This window comes from Muntiacus reevesi, chromosome 12, assembly GCF_963930625.1.
Source record: "Muntiacus reevesi chromosome 12, mMunRee1.1, whole genome shotgun sequence".
NCBI classification, from domain to species: Eukaryota; Metazoa; Chordata; class Mammalia; order Artiodactyla; family Cervidae; genus Muntiacus; species Muntiacus reevesi.
Genome location: NC_089260.1, coordinates 75,968,303 through 75,994,701, shown reverse-complemented (window position 1 = coordinate 75,994,701; position 26,399 = coordinate 75,968,303). Strand labels below are relative to the sequence as shown.

General features: G+C 62.9%; 1 protein-coding gene across 1 annotated transcript in view; it reads right to left on the bottom strand.

Annotated features, from left to right (window-relative positions):
• Positions 1 to 26,399, bottom strand: part of ADGRB1 (adhesion G protein-coupled receptor B1) — a 75,411-nt gene that overhangs the window by 24,117 nt on the left and 24,895 nt on the right. Inside the window, exons 7-18 of the mRNA XM_065903094.1 lie at positions 26,172 to 26,336; positions 25,714 to 25,878; positions 25,411 to 25,512; positions 23,921 to 24,027; positions 23,519 to 23,713; positions 23,153 to 23,221; positions 22,384 to 22,492; positions 20,620 to 20,763; positions 20,053 to 20,128; positions 19,642 to 19,744; positions 18,811 to 18,854; positions 2,669 to 2,810 (exon numbers count right to left, since the gene is read on the bottom strand). Of these exons, the coding sequence (XP_065759166.1) occupies positions 2,669 to 2,810; positions 18,811 to 18,854; positions 19,642 to 19,744; positions 20,053 to 20,128; positions 20,620 to 20,763; positions 22,384 to 22,492; positions 23,153 to 23,221; positions 23,519 to 23,713; positions 23,921 to 24,027; positions 25,411 to 25,512; positions 25,714 to 25,878; positions 26,172 to 26,336 (1,421 nt within the window). The remainder of the gene's footprint in view (positions 1 to 2,668; positions 2,811 to 18,810; positions 18,855 to 19,641; positions 19,745 to 20,052; positions 20,129 to 20,619; positions 20,764 to 22,383; positions 22,493 to 23,152; positions 23,222 to 23,518; positions 23,714 to 23,920; positions 24,028 to 25,410; positions 25,513 to 25,713; positions 25,879 to 26,171; positions 26,337 to 26,399) is intronic.

Below are 26,399 nucleotides of genomic sequence, written 5' to 3'. Positions count from 1 at the left end.
CACCTCCCTCTCTCACCACCCAGCTCCACTGACCTCGGCATGAAGTTCCTTGCTGGAGCCCCTGCCCCTGTCTGGCAAGCCCTCCAGACCCAGCCCCCTCCCCTGCCTCCTGCTCATCTCTGCCTTTCTCAGCCTCCCAGAGGCCGCCGTCGCTCCCCCCACGAGCCGCTGTGAACTCCCGCTCACCCCTCAGGGCCCTGCTGCACGCCTCCTCTCGTGCCCATGTCCCGAGCCACCCCCGGGAAGGAAGGAGGCTGGTGCAGAGCCACCAGAGCGGCCCTCTCTCCGCCTGGGCTGTCTCTCCAGTAGACGCCGCGCCCCCTGAGGGCCCAGCCTCGGGCATGCAGAGGGGTGGGCTGCCCAGAACAGCCTCCCTCTTGCTCTCAGCCCTTCCCCATCGGCACCTCTGGGGTCACCCTCAATGGGGCTGGAGCTAGCTGGGAAAAGACAGGAGAGTGGCGAAGGCTCTGATGGCAGCTGAGCACGAGGTGGGACGCCCTTCTGAGCCACTCCCAGGCCTTCGGGGCAGCTGCACATGCCCCAGCCCGCTACTCTGCCATCTGACGGGAGGACCCTGAGGCTCACAGCGGTCCATGGCCAAAGCATGGCTCTGTGGCCGCTGAGAGCTCTCGTACCGTGGGATTCAGTTGACTCTTCTGGGACATGGGGACGGGGTGTTCCGCCTATATGCAGACCAGGCCACCGCAAGCCCCTCTGACTGCAGCTGCTCTCCCCCACCCATGCAAAGCCTAGACCTCTCCATAGACCAGAGCTCTGCGCTCGCATGAGCATGCTGGCACACTCACCCTCGGGAGCACCAGTGCCAGGCCAGATCTTCCTAGAAAGGCCCCCTGGACCTCAGGCTCACCCCTGAGCTCCACCAGCGTCAGCCTCCCACCTGCCCCTCACCTAACACGCTCTCCTTGCTGGGTGCCCCGGGCTCGGCAGGAGACCACCCTCCCTGGATGCCGGGGCCTTCCCTGCTGCAGGCCTGGCCCAGGAAGGTCCCTGTCAACTGGCGCAGCCCTTGCAGTCACCCTGAGCAGCACAGGCCACCTCTGTTTTCCAGGAGAGGACACCGAGGCTCAGGGGGACCGAGGGCCAGTCTACAGCCACCACATGTGAGGGACAAGCTCATGTTTCAAGATTAGAGCAGCACTGACCTCCTGTGGGCCAGACCTCGGACTTGGAGAGGGGGTCTGGGCACTGCATCCTGCTCCAGAGCCCCCCAGCACCTCCCGTACCCCCCAAGGAAGAGCAGCTCCCAAGGCAGCCCTGCTCCGCCTGCTGAAGCTGCAAAGGGGACCCAAGGGAGCCCCAGCGCAGGGGGCTGCTTCCCTGTGCAAAGTCACCTCTTCCAGGAAGCCCCCAGCAAGGCCCTGGCTGCTGTCCTCAGGGCCAAGCCCCCAGAACCAGCAGCACCTACAGTTCTGTCACGGGGACAGCCTGAGGGGGACGGCACTCCGGGATCTGGGCCAAGAGCACAGACCCGGGTCCAGCAGCGTTGCCCCAAGATCCTGAGCAAGCCCCTGCCCCTGCCGTGACTTCCCTGCTGGTGGATGGAAGAGTTATAGGCAAAGACCTCTAAGGTCTCACCCGGCTCCTACCCTCCAGGGGGTCCTGGCTGACATCACCCGCCCTCCCCACATCCCAGAGAACAAAGGAGGGGGCAGACTGCTCTCAGAGAGGCCTGGAGCCATCCTCCACATGGAAACTAGGGTTCTGTGACGGGGGAGCGGTGCCACCCCCATCCAATGAGGGCCAGCTACCCCAAATACCCCCAGATCGGTGTCCCCCTCCCCGTCTGTCCTCCACATCTGCTGCCTGAGCACCTTCCCACGCCAGGCCTGGGGCTCAACAAGCAAAGACCCTACCCCTTCCCTGCTCCGGGGGCCTAGTGACCCGGCTGGGGACCCTGCTTTCCTGGGTTCAGTGAGTGAAACTTGGCCCTGGGCAAGAGCACTCCCCAGCCCGGGTTGGCTGGGCCCAGCACCCAGGGCCCCAGCCAGCGAGCTGGCCCCAGATGCCGTCGCCATAGAAACTGGCAGCCCCCACAAGAATCATGGGAACAAAAAGGAGGCCCCTGAGATGATGGGGCCTTCCCAGGGAGGGCGGCGGGCCTGGGCCAAGCCCAGCACCCTCACCAGCCGGGACCCCCACCTGGGGACGAAGACCAGGGTCCATTTGGGGTGGGTGGGGAACGCCTCCAAGGAGGGTGGCAGCTCCTCCCTTTCCCTCTTCAGGGAGGGCCAGGACCCTGCCATCGGTTGGGGGACGGACCCTCACCAAGGGACAGCATTGACCCGGCTGGCCCTGCCAGACCATGCCTTCCTGCAACCCCCAGCGCCCTGCTGGGGATGCCCATCTCCCCTGAGCACCGGCTCCCTCCAGGGCCCTCGGCCCCCAAGGAGAGTGCGGAACACTCACCCGTCAGTCCCTCCCAGGGGCCCCAGCCTGGCTCCTTCAGGGCCAGTCCCCAACTCCACACCGCCACCCACTCGGCTCCCACCCGCCCTCTCCAGAGGCCCGAGCCTCTCTGGCCGGGCCACGGGGGGCATCGGGGTGCAGCCGCCCCTCCCGGCGCCGGCCCTGGCGGCTGCCGCCCTCCCCGGAAGCCCCTTCTCCGCGCGCCCCCACCCGCTCGCCAAGCGCCCGGCCGGGGTCTCACCGCGTCGGCGCTGAGCTGGGCTAAGATGGCGAAGGTGGAGAGCCGGTCACAGAGGCAGCGCGTCCGGAGGGCGTCGAGGGGCACCGTGCGGCAGCCGCGCCACGACCAGGGCCCGAGCTGCGGGGGGGCGGGGGAGGAGGGTCTGGGGGGCGGGACACACGGGGGGAGGGGAGACAGGGGCGGCGTGAGCGGCGGCCGGCCGCGCCCCGGCCCCGCGTCCCCGGCCCGCGCCCGCACCTGCGCCCGCCGCCGCGCGCGCCCCGCCGGCCCCCGGAGCCCCGCGCCCCATGGCCGCCGCCGCCACCGCCGCCGAGCCACGGGAGAGCGACTCGCGGGAGCGCGGGCCGGCGGGGCCGGCGGGGCGCCGAGCCCTGGCCCCGCGCCCGGAGAGCGCCCCGCCCCAGCGCCGGGCAGGGAGGGGCGCGTGGGCGCACGTGGAGCTGGGCGCCAGCCGGGGGCCGCGGCGGCCTGCGGTGCGCGCGCGGGCCGGGCAGGGTGAGGGGCGCCCTGAGCCGCCCGCCCCCGGGCCTCGTGTCGAGCTGGTGACCTTGGGGCCGCCCCGCCCCCACAGCCACCTCCCGGGGCGGGCCTCTTCGGCCAGATCGTGCCCCCTGGCGTCTGACCCAAGGCCCTCCTGCTGTCTGCCTCTCTGGGTGGCGGGCGGTGCGGGTTCCCTTGAAACCAGCACTTGGTAGGGTCTCAGTGCGCCGAACTGAGCTACTCTGCAAACCAGTCGCTGTTGATCCAAGTTCCCCATCCCCAGGCCGGCCCACTTGTTCGGCAGCATCCAGCCAGGCACGCCCGCAGAAGGTGCCCATGAAGGGTCCGCCCCAGGGCCCTGGGCCTGCAGGTTAGGGGGCTCCAGGCTGCCTGAAGAGCCGAGACCAAAACGGTGGTTTAGGAGCCACAGCTGGGAGGGGACTCCTGCCCCTAGGGCTGAAAAAGCCTCTCTCCTCCTGCTCACAACTCAGACCCTGAGTCTGCCTGGGGGGAAAATTCCAGGTCTCTGTGGCCAGGGGCTACCCATGGCCAGCCCTGGATCCCTTGGCCCCAGCCCCAGCAGTTGGGAACTGCAAGGAGCCTCCAAAGGCCTCAGCCTGCCTCCCCCATCCCAGCCCTTTGGTATGGGGTGAGTGACTCCGCCCTGCGCCCCTCCAGGGAAGCCACAACCCCTGCCCCACACCAAGAGGGCCTCTGCTCAACACCTGGATGCAAGCCACCACCCTGGGCTACCTCCTGGCTGCATCACCTGGGAAGTCAGGTACCAGCCGGAGCTTCAGTTCGCGCGTCTCTAAAACGGGAAGGGGACAGTCCAGAGGATGACACTGGGCACCCATCCAGCTGCCCTCCTCCCCAACACCTACATGAGAGCTCAGGAAAGCATAGGGGCTCGGCCGCAGGCATCCCAGAACCCAGAGCAGCTTGTGCTGAATTTGAGATGTTACACAATCTCCTTTCTGAGCGTCAGGCCCCAGGGGAGGAGGGACACGCTCTGGGCCTGTTGGAGGCCCTGGAATCTACTCTTCTCCACTTCCCCCACGGGGAGGGACCTGCCCCTATTTTACAGAGGAGGAGAACTGAGGCAGCCCAAGGTGACAGCTAGGCAGAGGCCAAGCTTGACTCTGAGAGGTGCATCAGGGTTCTGTGGCCCCAGAAGATGCCTCCCCACCCACACTGTCTGTTCATCTCTGAAATGCAGGGAGGGGAAAGGATGTCCCTCTCTTGGGCACTGGGGCCCGAGCCCTGGGGGCCAGAGTTTGGGGGATCCAAAGCTCTTCCATCTTATCAGCCCTCCATAAGGAAGGCCACGGGAGGGTCCTGGGAGCTTCTACCTCTTTGGCTCCCGACCATGCCTCTGCCTGAGCCTGCCCGCCTTGGCCCACCTGAACCCCGCTAGTGTCTGCTAAGCTAAGTGGAAGTCACAACCTATCAAGGCCTCGCTAGAGACCCTTCTCCCCTTCCTTCTCTGGAAAAGAAGACCTCGATAGCCCCAGGACCAGAAAGAAGACCTGGGTGATGGAGGATGGGGAAAGGGAGCGTGGGGCCCTGCAGAGTCCTGGGAGGCCCAGCCTGGTCCTCCCGCCCCCTCAGTGAGGGGATATCGAGGCCTCACTCAGCTGCCCCGGGCTAGTCACACACCGTCTCCCTCATTCCCCAGCGTCACACAGGACAGGGGTGCACAGTACTGGGCCCCAGCTACCCCCGGTCCCTCCCACCCCTGGAGCACCCTGTCCACACCTGGGGTGGCGAATGCAAGCCCCGAACCAGACGCCAAACGGCCAAGACAGTGGAGGCCAGAAGTCCCGAGACCCCAGGTGCTCGGGGGAGGTGGCCTTCCGGGGCCGTTCCAGCCTGGAGGCAGCACCTCCATCTCTCATGCTTGTCCGCAATATCGGCCATGTGCCTGCTCCTAAAAGCCGGAGTCTGTGGCCAGCTGGGCTGTCCTGGGTTCAAATCTCAGCTCTAATGTCTACCGCCCAGGCATGGACGCTGTCTCGGCCCTCCTCCTCTGAGTGGAGGGGGAACCTGAACCCAGCTCTTCCGCCCACTGAAGGATGCTGGGAAGGTTGGCAGAGGACAGCACCCCAGGCCTGAGGTGAGGGGAGCTGGGCCGGCCGGGGCCAGCAGCCTGGCAGGTTCCCAGGCGGTGCTGGCGGGTCTGCTGGGCGCCAGGTTGACAGCTGCCGGCCACCTCCTGGGAGAAGGCCAGCCCCGACTGGTGGCTGGCCCCACAGGGCTCCTGCCATGGGCACTAACTAGCTTATCAGCCTCCCAGAGGAGGGGAGGGCGAGGGGCACTGCCCACTGCCGACGGGCTCAGCCTCAGACCACGGAGGGCACGAGGAGGCGTCTGCCCTGGCCCAGGGAGCCGGCCGCTGGGGCGGGCAGCCTGGGAGGTGAGCGGCTGCTCAGCTTGCCCAGACCCCGCAAGACTGTGGGCGGGCTCCCTGGCACCTCCCCACACCAGGGCCCCCCGGACTCCAGCGGGCCAGGGGGAATGTGCCTGGGCTCCTGACACACGACACAGGGACGGGGACCCACTCCTTGCCTCTGCCCCACCTCAATATTAGTAGCTTCATGTGCATTTTGTCATGCAATCTTTGCAGTGATCCTCAGCTCAACTGTGTAGATACAGAGATTGCAGCTCAGAGAAGTGGGGTGATTGCCAGAAGCCACACAGCATGATGACAGAAGGGCCCAGATTCCAGGTTTTTATCTGTCTAATCAGCCCGTACCCCCCCACAAGGCCTACAGCATCTGAACTGCTGGGCTCTGAGAGGTGAATCTGAAAGGGGCCCTCAAGGATGGCGCAAGGCCCGTCCCCAGGGCGGAGCCTGGTCGGTGGAGGCCCTCAGCTGAGCTCTCTGGGCTGGGCCGGGCACAGCGGGGACCCGCGGGAGCAGGACGGGTGGGCGGGCGTCCCTGACAGGGGGAGCCTCGCCAGCATCCCAGGCACACCCACCCTGACCTGGGAAAGCACGGGCATGCTCGGCCCCCCTTCTTCAGAAACCTCTCGGACACATTCTCGGACACCCACCGCCTCTAACAGAAATCCCTCCTGTTGCTGTGATGCCGCTACCATCTCTGCAACAAGGCAGCTCGTTCCCTGCGCGCCCTCTCCCTGACCGCTCCACGCACTGGAGACCACTGGCCGACTCTTCACTGAGCTTCAGAAACGTGGGAATATCTAGGTCACAGAACCATGCCCCCTTCCTGGGCCCAGGCCCAGGGAATCTGGGTGAAGGACACCTGGGCCACCCCAGCCCCCAGGTCCAGAGCCAGAGAAGGAGCTGGAGCCGCGGCCCCTCCTGGCCCAAGTGGAGGCGAGGGTATAAGGGGCACTGGGCCCCTCAGAGCAGAGCTCCCAGAGAGAGGCCGTCTCTGCCCCATGAGACCAGGGCCTCCAGGACACGGCCACACCTGCCCTACCGGACTGCAGCCCCCAGGACAGGGCTGCGCCCTCGGAAAGGCCCAGCACTGCCCACCCCTCTGCAGGCCACGAGTTCCTCACCGCAGGCTCCTCCCACCCTGGTCCTGCGAGACCCCGTGTCACCAAACCCAAGGGACAGTCCGTCCCCGTTCCCTTTACTTCAGACTGAGCCAGCAACCTCTACACACAGTCTCCGCTGTGTGTCCTGACCCTGAGCTGAGACCTGAGCTTCCCCTGGCTACCCCTAGCCCCTGGGGCCTTGGGGTCAGTCCTGAATACACCCTGCCTCTTCCCCCCACCCCTATGCCAGCCTCACCCACCAACCTCGCTCCCTGGGCAGGTGGCCTCCCGTTCCCTTCTCCCCACCCACCCACCCCGGCTCACCCCAAGTGGTCCTTGAGAACGTGTCCCCCAGTGGCTATCTGCAGCCTGCACGCCCGTCAGCGGTGCCTGGCTTGGCTGGCTCATCCCCCATGCCTGCAGCCACGGGTCCAGGCCCCGGCTCTCACAGCAGGGCTGTCCTGACCCGTGACCTCCACCGGTGGCTGGAGGGTCCTCCCACCCTGCCCAGTTTTCCCGTGTGTGATGATCTGATGATCCCGCTTGCATCCTCCCCTGAGAGGGCAGGAGGGGGACTGGTTCTCCCTGCTGCTCACACCCTGGTGGGAGCACAGCACGTGGCCGGGACTTGCTGTGGGTGGGCAAGCGAGGCCCTGCTGCCTGGGGGTGACCCCCAGGCCCTCCGCCCCTGTGGCTTACACCTGCAGACCCGCGGGCGTCTGGCCTGCCTTGCGGACGTGCGAGAGTCACTGCTGCCCCCCAGCCTGCGGCCGCCACTCAGTGAGACCTGACCCCCCAGCCTCTGCCCTGCCCTCCGCCACCTGTCTGTCCCCCACTGTCATTTGAAATGTGCCAGGACATGCTGTCCTCTGCTCAAGACCTCCCCCACCTCCCTCCTCACTCAGGGCCCCACAGCCCCAGGGACTGCCCCCCACCCTGAGCACTCCCCTCCAACCACACTCAGACCTTGAACCCCACCCGGTGCAGCCCCACCTCACTCAGCACCCGGGCGGGGACCCCACCTTATCCTGGTGCCCAGGTTGGGTGGCTCAGAGAAGGCAGCCTGGGGAGTTAGCTGGGCCCCACCTAGCTCAGGAAGCCCCGCCAGGGACCTCCCCCGGGGCCCAGCGTGGATGGGAGGAGGCTCAGCCTGTGGTACCCACCCCCCAGCCAGCTCCCTGCAGAGAGGCGGGTAGCACCGGGAGCTGGAGTCAAGGAGCACTGGGGGCAAGGTCTGCTCCCCTCTTGGGCAAATTCCCTCCCGGTCACCCAGAGCTGCGGTGCCTCCTCTGTGAAGTGGGCACCAGCACCCCCATGTGATGTCCGGGGAGACCACAGGCACACCGTGCCCAGCATGGGGCCCCGCGTGCTCCTGGCACGTGGGGGAGTCATGGAGAGCCCGGCCTGCCCACCCATGGAGCCAGGGCCTTCACTGTCTTCAGGATGCCTCCTGCCGGCCCACGGAGCAGGTGCTATTATGGGACTGTGCCTCAGGGGGCCTGGGGTTTGATGGACTAACTCACACTGAGTGTGAGTGACTCATAGATGTCCTCCCACACAGCAGAAAGAAACCAGAGTGGGCACAGATCACCCCAGTGAGAGAACAGGGAGTGGGCAAGGCATCTCTGCAGGCAGGGGTCCCTCAGCCTGGACTTTGTGCTCCCCAGACCACCCATTCCAGGCACAACCCCTGCGGATCGTACGGGACACATCCAGAGTGCCTACCTCCCACCTCCCCCTATTGACCACTGATCCACAGATCAAGGCTTGTGCTGAGCCGCCTCCTCCAGGGAGCCTGCTGGGATACGCGGTGAGTTCCCAAGTGTTGCACTTGGCTCCTTCACCAGGTCCTACCCTGCTGCCGCGCTGGTGCTGTTTTTCTGGGTCCTACCTCAGCCAGCGGCTGGAACTCACAGTGACCGTCAAGCCCTCCCCACCCCCAGCCCTGGCAGCCCCGCTTGCATGTGCCAGCCCAGAGGAACCAACACAGGCGCCTCTCCTGCCTCCAGGTCTCCGTCTCAGCCAATCCCTCTGACTCTGTCCCCCGGCTGACTCAGTCCTGTCCTTCAGGGCTCCCTTGAGGCACTGCCGGCTCCAGGAAGCCTCCTCAACCTGAGTTCCTCCTCAACATGAGTTCCATGCCCAGCCCCCGTCTCCCCGTCTGGCCGCTGAGAACCCCCAGGGCAGGCCCAGGTCAGCTCCATCCCTTCTGGGTTCAGGGCCTGGGGACCCTAGGGGACGGATACGTGTCAGGGCAGAGCATGCCCGTCCAGCCTGCACCCCTGCCCATGGCTGCTCTCGCAGTACTGACAGCGTCTCGGGCTTGCTCAGCATCCACCGGGTAGTGACCAGGGCCTCCGGGGTGCCTCGTGTTCCCCACAAAGCTGCGATAGCCATCTCCTGGCTCTTGGTTGGCGCCGCTCCCTCTGAGTCGGGGCCTCTGGCCGCAGGCCTGCCCCAGGCTGGGAAACCGGCTGTCCTTAGGGCCTGGTGGTTCTTCACTGACCGACCCACCTGCCTGGGCAAGGCCACCAGGGCCCCTGGTGAGTCTGGGCCTGGAACTCCCTGGCCCTGCGAGGAAGTCCTCTGGCCTCAGCCCACCTGCTGACCCTTGCCGGCTCAGAGTCTGTGAAGCCTACAGAGCCTCGGCCGTCCACTCAGGTCTCCGCCCGCTGCACCATGGGCCCAGCTCTGTCCGGCCTGTCACCCGCCCCCACCAGCCGGGGGACCATGCCTTGACGCCCCACTCTCATGCTCCAGGCTGGTCGGTCACTCGCTTTCAGGACATGAGTCCCTCGCCAGCCTGCTCAGGCCCTGTACCGGGCACAGGCACCTCCAATGGCCACTTCCTCAGCTCCAGGAGACGCCAGACCTCACCAGCCTCAGCCAGCCCAGCTTCATCTCCTCTAGGACACCCTCTCCTCTGCCCGTGCACCCAGTCCTCTCATCTCCCTGGGCTGGTGTCTGACCCTGTGTGCCGCGGTCGGTCTCGAAAACTGTGCCACGGGCGGGTCCTGGTTCCCGGGAGGGGCTTCAAGTCCCCCAGAGAGCTGAGAGCACTACCACCCTAACTGTCACCACGACCTCCACCCTCACGGCTCCCACTGAAACCACCACCAGCATCAGTAACATCACCACCAACGTCATCGAGAACAATCGTTACCTCCGCCACTGTCACCACCACCATCACCACCACCATCAACACCAGCATTCCATTATTAACAGCACCACCAGCTTCAAGAATAACACAACCACATCACCATATCACATCATCGGACCATCATTACCACTACATCATCACCATTTGTTGTTCAGTTGCTCAGTCATGTCCAACTCTTTGAGACCCGTGGACTGCAGCACTCAAGGCGTTTCTGACCTTCACTATCTCCCGGAACTTGCTCAAACTCACGTCCATCGAATTTGTGATGCCATCCAATCAACTTATCCTCTGTCGCCCCCTTCTCCTCTTGCCCTCAATCTTCCCCAGCATCAGGGTCTTTTCAAATGAGTCAGTTCTTCGCATCAGGTGGCCAAAGTATTGGAGCTGCAGCATCAGTCCTTCCAATGAGTATTCAAGACTGATCTCCTTTAGGATGGACTGGTTGGATCTCCTTGCAGTGCAAGGGACTCTCAAGAGTCTTCTCCAGCACCACAGTTTGAAAGCATCAATTCTTTAGCACTCAGTCTTCTTTATGGTCCAACTCTCACACCTACACATGACTACTGGAAAAACCACAGCTTTGACCATGGATCTTTGTTGGCAAAGTGATGTCTCTGCTTTGTAATATGCTGTCTAGGTTTGTCATAGCTATTTTTCCAAGGAGCAAGTGTCTTTTAATTTCTTGGCTGCAGTCACCATCTGCACTGATTTTGGAGCCCAAGAAAATGAAATCTGACACTATTTCCATTGTTTCCCCATCTATTTGCCATGAAGTGACAGGACCAGATGCCATGATCTTAGTTTTCTAAATGTTTAGTTTTAAGCCAACTTTTTCCCTGTCCTCTTTCATCTTCATCAAGAGGCTCTATAGTTTCTCTTCACTTTCTGCCATTGAAGTGGTATCATCTGCATATCTGAGGTTGTTGATATATCTCTCAGCAATCTTGATTCCAGCTTGTGATTCATCCATCCTGGCATTTCTTATGATGTATTCTGCATGTAAGTTAAATAAGCAGAGTGACAATATACAGTCTTGACGTACTCCTTTCCCAATTTTGAACCGGTCAATGTTGCATGTCCAGTTCTAACTGTTGCTTCTTGACCTGCATATAGGTTTCTCAGGAGGTAGGTAAGGTGGTCTGTATTCCCATCTATTTAAGAATTTTCCATTGCTGTGATCCACACAGTCAAAGGCTTTAGTGTAGTTAATGAAGCAGAAGTAGATTTCTTTTTAATTCCCTTGCTTTTTCTATGATTCAGTGTATGTTGGCAATTTGATCTCCGGTTCCTCTGCCTTTTGTAAATCCAGCTTATACATCTGGAAGTTCTCGGTCCATGTACTCTTGAAACGTAACTTGAAGGATTTTGAGCATAATCTTGCTGACGTGTGAAATGAGTGCAGTTGTATAGGGTAATTTGAACACTCTTTGGCATTGCTTTTCTTTGGGATTGGAATGAAAACTGACGTTTTCCAGTCCTGTGGCCACTGCTGAGTTTTCAAAATTTGCTGGCATAACGAATGCAGCACTTTCACAGCATCACCTTTTAAGATCTGAAATAGCTCATCAGGAATTCCATCACCTCCACTAGCTTTTTCGTAGTGATGCTTCCTACAGCCCAACTGACTTCACACTCCAGATGTCTGGCTCTAGGTAAGTGACCACACCATCGTGGTTAACCAGGTCATTAAAAGCATCACCATTGCCACCACCAATACCATCATCAATACCACCACCATTTCCACTCCATCGCCACTACCAGCAACACCAATACCACCATTATGTTTTGAGCAGTATTGTCATCACTACCCCCTTCGCTGTCACCTCCACTGCCAACACTGTCACCATTACCAACACTGGCAGCGGCAACAACAACACGACCCTTACCACCACCATGCCGGTCACGCCATCACAGCAACACCACTGTTGCACCAACATTATCACCACCACCACCAACGGCACATGGTTGCCAATGCGGTCACTCCTATCAGTCACCTGATCACCGAGCTCACCAGCGCCACCTCCGCTGTGAGCAGTGTCACCGTGACTGCTATCACCTCTGAACCAGCACTGTGTCTGTGGACTGACACTAGCTGGGCACCGCCATCACCAACACTCAACCCTCCACATCCAGGGCACTGTGTAGGCAGAAACCGTCTTGCAGGAGGCCTCACCGCCCACCATGCCTGTCAAACACGATGGGCTGAACCCAGGTAACCTCACCATCATCATCATCTGATCCTCCACACTGCTGACCACACCCCGCCCTCCAAGGTGAACCTCAAGGTCATTCCATCAAAGTTCTCTCTAGGCCAGGAAAGGGTAATGGTCACCGTGCTCACGCCGCCCTCCCTGCTAACGTGGAAGCTTTCCTGTCTCCTCCACCTCTTGCCATCTGCATCCTGAGTTGGTTCTCTGCAGAGAAAAGGACGTCAGTCCCTGCCAATACCACCAGCAAGCCACTGGGCAGCCTGCGGAGCTGGGGTTTTGATTAAGACTTTCCTGCCTCAGGAAACTAGCAACTGCACACCTCAAGCGCGGGGAAGCACGTGGCATGAGGAGGAGGCTCAGCTCACACCCTCCAGGCCCATCCCAGGGCAGGGACCCCCAGATCTCAGTGGAGGAAGGAGGTGAGCGCCCTCCCCACTTGTGAGCACTGCCCCACGTGCTCAAGGCCCAGCACTGACCTCCCTGATGCCCCCCTCCCTGAGAGCAACTCCAGGCTCTTCCTTATCCCTCACTCCCAGATCAGTGCAGGTGTGGGAGGCAGGGCGGGGGGAGCCCCCTCTGTTGGGGGGCTCACACTCTGATGGGGGCTCACACTCTGATGGGAGCTCACAGTCTACTGGGGGAGCTCACATCCTGCTGGGAGGCTCACACCCTAATGGGGGGATCACACTCTCCTGGGGTTTCACACTCTGCTGGGAGCTCACACTCTGCTGGGAGCTCACACTCTGCTGGGGGCTCACACTCTGCTGGGGGGTACACACTCTGATGGGGGGTTCACTCTGCTGGGGGGTACACACTCTGATGGGGGCTCACACTCTGCTGGGGGGTACACACTCTGATGGGGGGTTCACTCTGCTGGGAGCTCACACTCTGTTGGGGGCTCACACTCTGCTGGGAGCTCACACTCTGATTGGGGCTCACACTCTGCTGGGGGGTACACACTCTGATGGGGGGTTCACTCTGCTGGGAGCTCACACTCTGCTGGGGGCTCACACTCTGCTGGGGGGTACACACTCTGCTGGGGGGTACACACTCTGATGGGGGGTTCACTCTGCTGGGAGCTCACACTCTGATTGGGGCTCACACTCTGCTGGGGGGTACACACTCTGATGGGGGGTTCACTCTGCTGGGAGCTCACACTCTGCTGGGAGCTCATACTCTGCTGGGGGCTCACACTCTGATGGGGGATACACACTCTGATGGGGGGTTCACTCTGCTGGGAGCTCACACTCTGCTGGGAGCTCATACTCTGCTGGGGGCTCACACTCTGATGGGGGGTACACACTCTGATGGGGGGTTCACTCTGCTGGGAGCTCACACTCTGCTGGGGGCTCACACTCTGCTGGGGGCTCACACTTTGATGGGGGGTACACACTCTGATGGGGGTACACACTCTGATGGGGGGTTCACTCTGCTGGGGGGTTGCATACTCTGATGGGGGGCTCACACTCTGATCAGGAGGCTCACACTCTCATGAAGAGGGGCACATGAAGATACACAGAATTTTGGCAAATGGGAGTCAGAGCTGGGAAGCAGGGGACCTGGGGGGCATGTAGGAGAACAGGAAGAGAGGCCTCCAGAAGCAGGTGGCTTTGAGGCTGGAGAAGAGGCACAGGGACGAGGGACAAAGGCGCCAGGCGTTCCAGCTGGCGCCAAGGAGTGGCGAGGGGCTCGTGGGGCGGAGGACTGCGGCTTGGGGATCCGGGCTGCCTGCCAGGGCGGGGGCACTCACTGCCCCAGGTTCTGAGCGCAGCTGCTGTCCCTGGGCCGTGACCTCACTGCTGTCTGTCCCCTCCAGGTCCCAAACTCAGCCGAGACGGGCAGGCCTGGACTCAGATGCCCCTCGAGAAGGGCAGGCTCAGAGCAGGCCTCTGCCAGGCCCCCCACTCCGCAAGCACACAGTCCAGGGGAGGCTCAGAGAAGGGTGGGGCGCTGGGGAAGGGGCTGGGGGTGGGCGGTCTCGCCGCTGATAGCAGCACTGCACCCCTGCCCCAGCCCTAGCTCCCCACCCAGGTGGGGGCGCAGAGCAGGACCCCACCTCCCACCCACGCTCATGAAGGGCCACTAAAAGGCCTTCTGTGTCCAGCTGTCTCCCCTCCCCCACCTGCCCCCCTCGCCCGCCTTCTCTGCCCCCATCAGGAACCAGACGGCGTGGGAGAAATCGGGCTGGGAACCGGCCGCTGACAGCAACCTGGGGCCCCTGCCAAGTCTCCCTTCCGCCTGCCCCCCTCGGCCTGCCCCTCACCGCCCTCTCCAAGGAAACCAGGGATGGGGGGGGGGAGGGGCAAGGCTCTTAAAGGGACCAGGACACGCACTTGTGTGAGGACCCGGGGATGGGCCCGGGCCTGTGTCCTGAGTGTCCCCCAGGACAGCTGCGCCCGCAGGGGGTGGGGAGAGAGCCCGGACTGGCGAGCAGAGCTCTGGGCCCCGTCCTCAGCCCGGCTGAGAAAGCTGCGCGAGTGAACACTGGAAGGTGCCTGGAGGGGGCTCAGGCTGTGGAGAAGACCCTCCAGACTGGGAAAGTGCCCACCCTCCACCAGCCTGTCCCAGCGTCTGCTCTCCCAGCTCAGGTTCCGGAGTGTAGGGGTGTCAAGAGCCCACTAGTTAGGGGAACCCCCAACCTGACTCAATAGCAGCCCGCTGCAGGACTTCTTAGAGCCTTTACAGATGGCTCGAGTGTGGACCCAGGAGCATGAGACATGGTGGGCATGAAACGCTGTCCGCCCTGGAGCCCACGTGGGCCTGGTACTGGGCACAACACCTTCCGAGGTGGGGGCACAGCCCCCACGCCTGTCCTGTCCTGACATCCCCACGCTGGGGCTCAGCCACACCATCTTCAAGTGCGGCCGGAGCAGGTGACTTCTGAGGGCCTGCCCGCTCTGACTTCTCTGCTCTGTGTGACTCTCAGGTGTTTATTTTTAAAAAGGAAACTGCAAAACATTTGCAGTTTCTTAGAAAGACACAGGGAGCTGTCCTTTGAGAACCACAGACATGAAATCCGGGCGGTGCTTCTGGCCTTCGTCAACCCCGCCCCCACCAGCCCATCCTTCTGGACCCCCCTCCCCTCCCACCTAAACATTTAAGAATTCTGAAAAGACCCCCTTTCCCTCCCTAACTGCCCTGCCCCCAGGCCTTCACTGCCACTGGCCAGGATGGCAGAAGGGTGTGGGGGCGCGGAGGGGCGGCCTTGAGGCTCTCTGTGAGCAGTCCCAAGTGTAGACGCTGAGCCTGTGCGTGCAAGAGTGCATGTGTGACTGGGGGCGAGGCAGGTGGAGGGTCTGCACTGTGGGTGGAAGCCTGACTCAGACTTTCCGAGAAGAGTGTGTCACATGCCTGATGGGTGTTGTGTGTCTGCAAGAGAAGGCGGCCCTTCACACACAGGACACGTGCAGTTACATGTTACATGTGAGCACGCACAAGTGACGCCGGGTGAGATGCTGCGTCAGGGCTCAGAGTGTGCCCAGGGCCAGGGCTCAGTCCGGCTTGGTGTCTAGGCTCCTGCAGTGACGAGGGCCAAGACTCAGTCATGGGTCAGAAGCTCACCGCTTCTCAGCTGAAGGTCGCTAGTGACTCTCAGTTCCCACTGACACCTTCCCCCCACCCACATACACACAATTCTGCAGACATGAGACCCTTTCTCATCCAAACACATACAAACACAGGCCCACGCCAGCACAGACCTGATCCCTGGGTACACCGGTGGAAGCAACCTGGGGCCCTAGCCCTGGTCCGCGTTTTGGGTCACCTGGGAAACCGTTGGCTCCTCTGAGCCCTTTAACGTGCTAGATGGCCTCACCTGGCCACGGAGGGAGGTGCTTCCAGCACAAAGCTTGGGCGGGGAGAGCCAGCTGCCTGCCTCCTGCCCCGGGCCCCCACCCTGTCACTTCTGGGCCCAAGGCTGTCCAGCTCTGGGGCAGAAGCTTTGGTCCCTACCCTGAGCTGAAGCACCAACCTCCCAGAGCCTCGGCTTCTCCAGAAGTAACAGGCAGGGCTCCCAGGGACACCCCGGACTGAGCAGGGAGCTTGTGGGCACATGTCTTCTGGGGCACCTCCAATGTGGCCCAGCTGTTGGCACCTCCCCCCTGTCCACAGGGCCCTGGGTCCAGGCACAGAGGCCTTAATAGTCCCATCTGTCCAGGGGGGGACCAGGAGAGGGCAAGGGAGGCCTGGGGTGTGGGCAGGCCCCCACACCTGAGAAAGGAGGGGCCAGTGGAGGCCACGGCCAGACATGAGCGTCCCACGGGCCTGGCTGCTGTCCGCACCCCCATCCCCGCTCTGCTCCCACACGCAAGCAGGTGGACTCCGGCCACAGGGACGCTCCCAGGGGGCGGGATCTGCCCCGACTGTGCCCCGGGGACAGTGAACCCAGCACTCACTGGGCTGGCCAGGCCTCTCACAACCTGCTGCTCCCGGAAAGCAAAGGGGATAGATGGGTCCACCTTTCTGGAAAGCAATTTACTACCAAGACCTGGAAGTTGTCCAGGGATTTGATGCCAACGAAACAATCAGAAACGTGAGCAGAGCTATCCAAGGGCAGGGCCTCTGGGTGAACCAGGCACCCCAGGGGCTCCGGGCCATCTTTGAACAGCCCAGTGGGAGGGTTTCTGGACGGTGGGGAGGGGCTTGTGCTGATGTCAGGGGCCAGACGGAGTGGACAGCAGCCACATGATGGCTACAGGGGCCAGCCTGGGAGCATGCGAGCCCTCGTTCTTGCCTTTTCTTTTCTTACCCTTTTCTGTCAGTGCATTTTGTGCAAAGTTTATGCCGCTTACGAAATTCAGAGAAAAACAGTCTCTGGCAACCAGAGCCAGCGGGCTGGTTTCCTGGGGTTACGGGGTCCACCCCAGTGCTTTCCCGACACTGTCCTCACACCCCGAGCGGGCAAGGGCGGTGGAGTCCGCACATGGGCCTGCAGTCTCTCACCACAGGGCCTTTACACTGTCTGTTCCTTCTGCCAAAATGCTTGTCCCCAGACACCTACGTGCAGTGCTGAGCAGGCCTCTCTCAAACACCACCCCAGGGAGGCTTCTGTGAACCTGCTCTCAGGCTCCTCACCCCACCGGCCACCAGATCCACTGCTTCTACTTCTTGGCACGTGGCGTGACTGGACAATTTCATGGGGATCTGGATGTTCCTACTTTCCTGTCCTTCCACACAAGGGACAGGAGGAGGCTGAGCACCAGGACCTCATAGAGCATGCTCTGTCAGTGGTCAGGAACCACTGAAGAGGGATGGATGGGTGGGTGGATGGGTGCATGGGTGGGTGGGCAGACGGATGGATGGGGTGGATGGAAGAGTGGATGGGAGGATGGATAGGAGGATGGGAGGATGGGTGGGTGGGAGGGAGGATGGGTACATAGGTGGGTGGGCAGACAGATGGATGGGGTGGATGGAAGAGTGGGTGGGAAGATGGATGGGAGGATGGGAGGATGGGTGGGTGGGTGGATGGAAGAGTGGATGGATGGGAGGATGGATGGATGGATGGGAGGAAGGATAGGAGGACGGGTAGGTGGGAGTGGGCAGATGGATGGATGGGGTGGATGGGGTGGATGGGAGGATGGATGGGAGGATGGGAGGATGGATGGATGGGAGGATGGGTGGGTGGAGGATGGATGGATGGGAGATTGGAAAAATGGATGGGAGAATGGATGGACAAATGGATGGATAGATAGGACGGGTGGGTGGAGGATTTTGATGGATGCATGGTAATCACATCCCTCCCCAACAACTTCCACAGGTTCACAGCCTCTACAAACTGCCCCTTGCAGCCTCCCTCGCACTCCGCACCCCTGCCCCTCCGGCTGCCCACTCTCACTGGCCATGCCTCACATTCCTCCTGTACCTTCCAACATCCACACTTTTGCTCAAACTGCTTCTGCCCGAGACCCCCCACCTCTGCTGGGAGGACGTGTACCCTCAGCGTCGGCCACTCTGGGAGCCTCCCCTGACCTTACAGGACACACTTCCATCCCCATGAAATGAGGGACGGACACCACGGCCCTGGGGCCGGCCTGGGGACTGGCAGTGCCAGGGCTGAGGGAGGCAGGCGGTGACAGTGACACGCCGCTCTCTGACCACTCCCCCCCAGTGGATACTGAACCCCTGGGGGGAAGGCTGAGCCCCCACCCGGCCCACTGAGCCATCAGGTTCCAGCCGCCAAGCTCTCTCCTGCCCAGTCTCCCCAAACGCTGACCCTCCTTGCCTCTGAGGGCTGCCCCCACTTTAGGGCCTTTGCACAAACTCTTCCCTGTGACCACATGAGCCCCCATCTACCTTTCCCTCTGTCTCCCTGTGTCTGGGAGCAACTCTGCTCTGGGCACCCATGCAGGTGCCATGACCCTGAATCTCAGCCTGGCCAGTCCAGCCCAGTGCCCGGCCCCCACTCATAACGGGAGCGGCAGGGCCTGACACAGGCTGGTGCCACGTGCCAGGCAGGGAGCGGGGCCCGAGACCCCAGGAGTCCTGGCCTCTGCGTCCCATCAGTCACCCTGGGTCTCACCCAGCTCTGTGCTCATGCCCCTTCCCCTGACCTGGCCTGGGGGACCCCTGCAGCCCTCTGGACCCGCAGCCATGGACCTCCCTAGGAGCGGGGGGAAACTGGCTGGGTGTGTGCCCCACGCCATCAGTGCTGGACCAGGCAGGGAGAGACCGTGCCTGAATGGGGGTGCGGGGGACGGTCAGCAGCTGGCCCCAAACCTGGAGCCCAGGCCCCTCCCTCCTGGCCACGGAGCCCGCCCCGGAGGCCGCACGGCCAAGACACTTACGCGTCCGTCTCATCCCAGAGGATGCAGGTCTGGTTGGTGGTGCCCTGGGAGAGACGGCGGAGTCAGGCCACCTGCCCGCCCTCAAGCCCCGCTCGAGGCAGTGTCCACGCAGGGTCCCATCACCCCGCCTGGCGCCCTGCCTCTGCTGCCCCCGAGACGGCGTTTGTGGAGGAGAAACTGAGGCCCAGAGCGGGGAGGGGGCCGGCTCAGCCCCAGCCCGCTGCGCGGCCTCAGGCAGCTTCTGCCCCCTCTCCGGGCGGGGCTGGGCAGCAGCAACCACTTCCGCTTAACGCGAAATGGCCACCAGGAGGTCAGGGGCACAGACAGGGCTTGGCAAGCACCTGTGGCAGCACCTTGGCAGCACCACAGGCTGCAGGGTGATGACAGGGGACTCCCGCCTGATGGGGGGCCAGGCGGGAGAGGCTGGGCATGGCCCAGTGCCGGCCGGCACTGCCTGTCCTGGCTGGGGAGCGGGGCGGGCGTGGGCAGACTCTCGGAGGCCAAGGGCATCTCAGGCCCAACGGAGAGGCTGGGGAGGAGGGCGTGGTGGGCCTGCGGGGTGGGGACCATGGCAGAGATAGTTCCGTCCTCTCCAAGGAGCGGCCGGGCTGGCAGGGCCCGGGAGCAGCGGCCTTGGACCTGGCTTAGGCTGCGTTCGGCTCCTTCAGTCCCTGCCTGTGACCCCGGGCAAGTCCCCGAAGCTCTGCCAGCCACCGTCCCCGCCCGCCGCTTGAGCTATCTCTCAAGGCTGGTCAGAGGCCGGGACGTGTGCACACACGGGGACAGGTGGAGGGGTCCATGTGCGCGGACGTGCACACAGAGGGTACTCACGTTATACATGTGGGCGAACTCGATCTCCAAGGGTGTGAGCAGGGAGCGAGGCGGGGGCTTCACGGTCACCGAGATGACCTTGGAGTTCAGGACAGTTGTGTTCCTGGGGGACAGCCGGTGGGCCATGCTGGGGTCAGGAGCCCCTCGCTCCACCTTCCCTAGGCCTGGCCTCTCTGGCCCTCCACCCCCCAGACCCGGCCTCCCCGGCCCCCACCCCCCAGACCCGGCCTCCCCGGCCCCCACCCCCCAGACCCGGCCTCCCCGGCCCCACCTCCCCCAGGCCCGGCCTCCCCGGCCCCACCTCCCCCAGGCCCGGCCTCCCCGGCCCCACCTCCCCCAGGCCCGGCCTCCCCAGCCCCCACCTCCCCCAAGCCCGGCCTCCCCGGCCCCCACCTGTGCCCTGATGCCCACCTCTGCAGGGCCAGGAAGCTGCCCAGGTTGCGGTAAAGCACGGTGCCCACCACGAACACAGATGAGTCATCAGCCTCTGGAAGACAGCACTGTGGTCGCCCTCCTCCCACCACCCCCAGGCCAAGGCCCTGCTGGGCAAGAGGAGTGTGTGTACCCCCCATCACCCCACCATGGACACAGCACTGCCCTGGAGCTGGGGTACTTCCTCGGTCCCCGTGAGTAACCCCTGAAAGCCAGGGGCAGGCAGGGCACCGTTTCTCTTCCTGGGAACTGGAGTCACCTGCTGTGTGACACCAGGCAAGATCCTCTCCCTCCCTGTGATGAGGGGGTCCATTCAGCCAAGGTTTCCTGGGGCCTCCCAACAAAGTGAGGACAGAGAAGGCTTCCTGGAAGAGGGGGCAATCTCAGAAACATTGAGATTGTGTAGAAGAAACGGACACCACCCTAGCCCTTGACACAGCACGTCAGAACTTCTGGAGTGCTTCTGGAGTGGGGCTGGGGAGTTCCTTGGGGGGCCTGAGAAGTTCTAGACGCTGGGGAGCCCCTCCAGCCCCCTGAGGCCCTCACCTGCCAGCCCCGTGGAGAAGACGCTCTTGGACACAGTGACCCTGTCCTCTGGCACCTTGGCCCAGTCGCCTGTGGCCCGCCAGCCCTTCATGGGGAAGCTGATGTCGGTGGCTCCGCTGGCTGGGAGCTTGTGGATGCTGAGGACTGTGCGGGGTGGGGGGCAGGGGGAGGGGAGAGACGACAGTGACAGACAAAGGGAGACAGAGACAGAGCGGTTTCAGGGTGAGGAGTTTTGGCCCTGGGACAGGAAGTTGGGCGGGACCGTCACGGGGCTGCTCCTGGCTCAGAACAGGCGCAGTGTTTGTGGGGCCACCCAGCCACACCATGCGAGGGGTGTGCAGGGGGTACACGGGTGCACAGGGCGTAGGGCGTTTGGGTGCACAGGATACAGGGCTGTGAGTATATGACGGGTGAATGGGGGCGTGGGGTGTGCAGTGGGTGCATGGAGCGTGTATGTGTAGGGTGCATAGGTGCTAGTGTATGAGCAGGGTGTATGGGAGAATGGGGGTGTGCGGGCACAGGGGGTGGGAGGGCTAATGAGGGGTGACGGGAGGAGTCCAGGGCCTCCTTCGGTGACAAAGGGTGGGCCCTGAATGTCTACTGGCTCTGGACAGGCTCCCTGGAGGTGGAAGGTCAGGGGTCTTGGCCCCGGCCTAAGCCCCGCTCCAGGGGCCGTGGGTGGTGCTGGGTGGCCAGGGGTCCAGCCTCCACAGCAAGGCCCGGGGGCAGGCAGCTGAGAGCTGAGGTGACCTCCGGGCCACACCCATCACATGTGGCCATAGAAGAGCCCGCTTTCCGGCTACTCCCATCTCACCCGGAACAAGGGCCCCATCAGCCCAGTGAGAAAGGGATCCAGCAGCCTGGAGCCACTGCTGACCCTGCCTCCAGGCCGGGCTCTCCCCACCTACAGGAGGATGCTGCTCCCACTCCCCTGGCCTCAGGGATCTCCCCAGCTCTGGGGTCCTGAGCTCGAAGGCGAAAGGCAGGACCAGGGCTCTAGAAACTTCTAGCTTAGCAGGAGTTTATCCCTGCCTGGGGAAGGTACCCGAGTGTGTGCGAACGAGCACAGTGGGCCCAGAGGACACGTCCCCAGAGGCCCAGGAGTCTCTACAGAGGCGGTAACCATCGCCCTCCTCTGCACTGTGTGGACCACCGCCGGGCCCGGGCCCCACCCAGCTCCCCACTGTGAGAAGGTTATCTGGGGAGGTGCCCTGGAGAGCTGTTTAAAGGGACGTGGTGGTAATCGTTGAATGCAACTGCTGCAGGTCCTTGTGCCGACAGCCACCGGCAACCCCCCAAGTCCAGGCCCGTCTATGGCTCCCTCCAGCCCCTCGAGGCCTGCACTGCCGCCTCCCCATTTGAGATTCTGTCAGTGCTACTGAGCTGGTTGTCGCCAAGCCCATCTGACAAGCGCTTCTGGGAGCAGAGTGCAACCTTGCCTTCAAATCTCTGCAGTCCCAGCACAGCGGGTCCTGGGGACAAGGCACTGTGGGCCCCCGACCCCAGGGAGGTAGAAGCTGTGGCTGGGGCTTCCTGTTGCACCCCATGACTCTAAATGTCCAGGGCCTGGTCTGGGTCCGAGAGCCCCCACGCTGACCCCCTCCCAGCATCACATCCAACCACTGTCAGGAGACTCAGGTCTGTGCACCTGAGGACTCATAGATCAGTCTAGAATCTGGCCCGGGGGTTCCGCTGGAAACTGAGGCTTGAAGGCCCCGTCCAGGTGTGCAAGATGAGGCCTGGGACAGCGAGGGTCGGGCTTACCCAGGTTGTCTGTCACCTGGTACGCATCCCGCAAATCTTTCATGCGGAAGCCGATGACGTCCACGAAGTCCTCCACTAGCCGGAAGAGCTCCTTGGCATTGGGGCCCATCTGGGGACGGGATGAGGGCAGGGTCAGGGAGCCTCAAGATTGTGGGGGGCAGCCCAGCCAAGAATGTGCCAGAACTCAGTGTCACCCGAGTCCCCTGCCCCCCAGCAGGGACACAGCCTCTTGTTCCTCTGCCTCTTCCCACCTCCTTCCCTCATCTGTTCCGTCCTGGACGAGGTCCTGCCGGTCACTCCCTACCCCGCAGGGCTCTGGACCTGACTTGGGAAGCGGAGTGGGACCTCAGTGTCCACCACCAATTTGTGGATAAGAACACTGAGCCCAGAGGGGCTGTGGCACTCTGGCCCATGGCCGGGTGTCCAGGTGGGAGGAGAGCAGGGGTCTCTGGGTGCCGCAGCCCCTGGGCACAGGCGTAGCGGTAGGTTCCCGTTCAGTGTGGGGGGGAGGCGGACCGTTCTCTCCAGGTGAGAAAGGACTGCCACATCCCGGCCTGCACCCTACGGCCAACATGCTTTCTCAGACCCCTCCCTGAGCCCCAAGCGTGAACCCGTCATCTGACGGACGGGGATGCCGAGGCTCAGAAGGCTAAGTGACTTCCTGGAAGAGGACAAGCTGAGATTTGAACCCAAGACCCCACCCTGAGCCGGCCTGGGGGATGGGGAGTCACAGAGATGCCCACAGCCACCCCCAGGTGGGCAGGCGTACCAGCTGCGCCTCCTCCCACTTGTCCCGGTTCTCCTCGGCCAGCAAGTTGCTGATGATCTGGACAAAGTTCTGGAAGGAAGAGGAAGAAAGGCCAGTGAAAAGGCATGTGTACTCGGTCTCTGCGACCCCAGGGACTGCAGCCCACCAGGCTCCTCTGTCCACGGGACTTCCCAGGCAAGAACACTGGAGTGAGCTGCCATTTCCTTCTCCAGAACAGAGAATAAGGTACCAGAATCATGGCTCAGTGTGACCAGGGGTCAGAGTGTGACCGAGGTCAGGGCTCAGTGCGAGACCCGGCTCAGGGTTCCGTCTGAAGTCAGGACTCGGTCTAAGGCTGGGGTGGAGAATGCCCTCCTGGGCACCCACCTGCACATCCCCAGGGGTCGGGCTGTAGTACGCCCGGCGGAAGATCTCTGTCATGTTCCTCAGGACGTCAATGGTGGACAGCAGGTCCCCGCTGTAGCTGGTCCCATCCTGGGAGATCTCCACCAGGGTCTGGATGACCTCGGAAACCCCCTCTCCAGGCAGCCCGCGCTGTGCCTTTGCCAGGTGCTCCCGGGTCTAGGCAGACAGGGTGTGGGTGCTATGACTCTGCAGGTACCAAGGATCTCCCATGCCCAGAGGGTGCCCTGCAGCCCCCAGCCATGCTGACCCGTGTCCACGGAGTGTACCGCTGGGGATGCAGGGTTATGTCTGAGAATGGAGGAGAGAGGCGAGCCCTGGAGTGATGGGCAGGGTGGGGTGGGAGACCCCGGGGCCCAGCCTCACCATCATCTGGATGTTCCGGTAGTCAATGGACACACAGCGGATGTAGGTGGGGGTCTCCCAGTAGGCAATGCCCTCTTCATCCAGCTCACAGCGTCGCAGGATGAGGCCTGTGGAGATGGGTGGTCGGCTCCATCTCCCACTTCTCAGGAGGATGCCCACATCTGCTGCAAGAGTCCCACCCACCCAGCCACAGCTCCCAAGTGCCTCCAGCTCTCTTGATGGGACCCCCCAGCCCTGGAAGACACTCGCCCATGGCCGCATTGCAGGAGCAGAGCTGGCACGGGGGCCAGGCCTCCGTCGACATTTTTTCACTCAAAACATTTCTGAGCAGACGCTGCCAGCCAAGCACTGGAGCCTGTTAGGAGCCAAACCTGCAGGCATCCTACCTGTGTGGAGGTTGAACCCTGGGCTGAGTGATGGGCTTCAGAGTTCAGCCCAGGGCTTCTTGCGGAGCCCCTTCCTACCCAGAGCCCTGGGGAGAACCAACAGCCCACCCCTGCCCCGCTCCACCTCTGGGGTCAGGGGGCCCCTGATGACCCTGGTGTGCTGCAGATGCTGGGCAGCCTTGGGGCTGACTGGAGTCAGGTGTGGACGGCCTTGAACATAGGCACAGACTATGACCTAGACCTTACTCCCAGGGAGCCAGGCACAGCTGTGATGACTCTAGGGAACTGCCAGGATACTGCCACCCAACGGGAGCCACGGGGCAGGACGGGACACCTGGTCCACAGCATGGTGCAGAATCAAAACAAGGGGTCACACAAGCAGACAAATGCTACAGAAGTGACGCCATCCTGCGACTTGTGTTTCACTTTACTTCCCTAGATTTGCAAGACGCTACCCAGAACCTGTATTATTCTGTAAACAAAACAGGGCACGGGGGCTGCAGCCACGGCTGCGAATACACAGCCTCCACCACGGTCACCAGCCTTATCGGGGGGTGGGGAGCCCAGAGCAAGTTCATTTTACAGAAAGAAATGGAGGTTCAGAGAGGATAGGTACTTCTTGAATGTCACACAGCACACGGGGGCACAAAACAACACATGCTCCTCAGACAAGAGGGCAAAGGAAACTAAACCTTCACTGCAGAGCCCCTTCTGGGAGCCCACCCTGCTCTTCCCACACCTCGTATCGCTCCATGGGGTGCGTGGCGATCAAGACCACTGTGTCCAAAGCCGACTTCCCCGTGACTGGCCGTGCAGGCCCAGGGCAAGGCTGTGGCCTCTGTGCCTCTGGTTTCCCACGTGTAAACATCGCACCAAAGGGCTTCGTGCCGGCAGTGGCTCCGGTGACTTAGGACACGGCGGCCCCGGGTCCCCGTCCGCACCCCTCTCGCCTGGGTGTGCACAGGGCTGCCTGGGCAGGGTCTGGGCCGCGTGCCCTGTGCTGACAGCTCTTGGGCGGGCCTCCTGGGGCATCTCAGTGCCTCTCACACATCCCGCAAGGAAGGGACAGGTGCCCCTGCCAGCCCCTGCCCCCTTGGCCCTTACCTGTGGCGTTGCGGGGACACCGGACCGCAGCCACCTCTCCGGCCGGGGTCTCCTTCCAGACCACAGCTCCGAAGTTGTCCTCATCACAGATCTCATGGGGCTCTGCCAAGGGCCAGAGACATGAGTGGGGGAGGGGAACGCAGGGAGGGTCAGAGAGCTGGCAGCAAGGTCAGGAGGGCCCAGACGCCACGGGACATCCACCCTCACAAGGCGGTCGTCCCCCAGCTGCGCCCCGAGGGCCTCCCCCACCACTCGGGTTGCGCCTCCTCGGGTCCAGCTGTGGGGCAGAGTGGGGACACTCACCGGGACACCGCTGGGCGCCACACTGCCGGTATTCATCCTGGGGGCCCTGGCAAGCTGCTCCCCCGAAGAAGGGCCCCAAGCAGGCGCGCTCCCGCCGCTGCGTGCCACCCCCGCATGTGACGCTGCAGCCGCCCCATGACGCCCAGGCCTGCCACTTCCCATCCACTGCAGGACATAGCCAGACACGGAGGCATGAGGATGGGGACGAGGGGCGTGCAGGAGCCACGGGGACGCAGGGGCGGGGAGCCGGGAGCAGAAGGAAGTTGACACCAGGGAGGGGAAGGCAGAGCTCAGCTTGATACAGGATAAGAAAAGTGCCTCATGTGCACTGGTCCCCAGGATCCCTCCACCACCACCACATCCCTGGGGCCTCGTTCCAGGGCCCTCCAGCAGCCCCCAGCCCCCAAGAGACTCAGGACCGCAGGTCCCCACCCACAGGCCCCGGGGCATGGCCTGACCTGGACACTGCTGCAGGAAGCAGTCTCGCGTCTCTACCCAGTGGCCCTGGCACTCGGCACCCCCGTACGAAGGCCCGTTGCACTCGCGTGTGCGCTGCTGCCGGCCCTGGGAGCAGCTGGCGGAGCACGTGCTCCAGCTGGACCACTCGTTCCAGTTTCCATCCACTGCCCGGCCCAGGGGAAGAAGGGGACAGGAAGCCAGCGTAAACAGCCAGGGTCCACACCCCA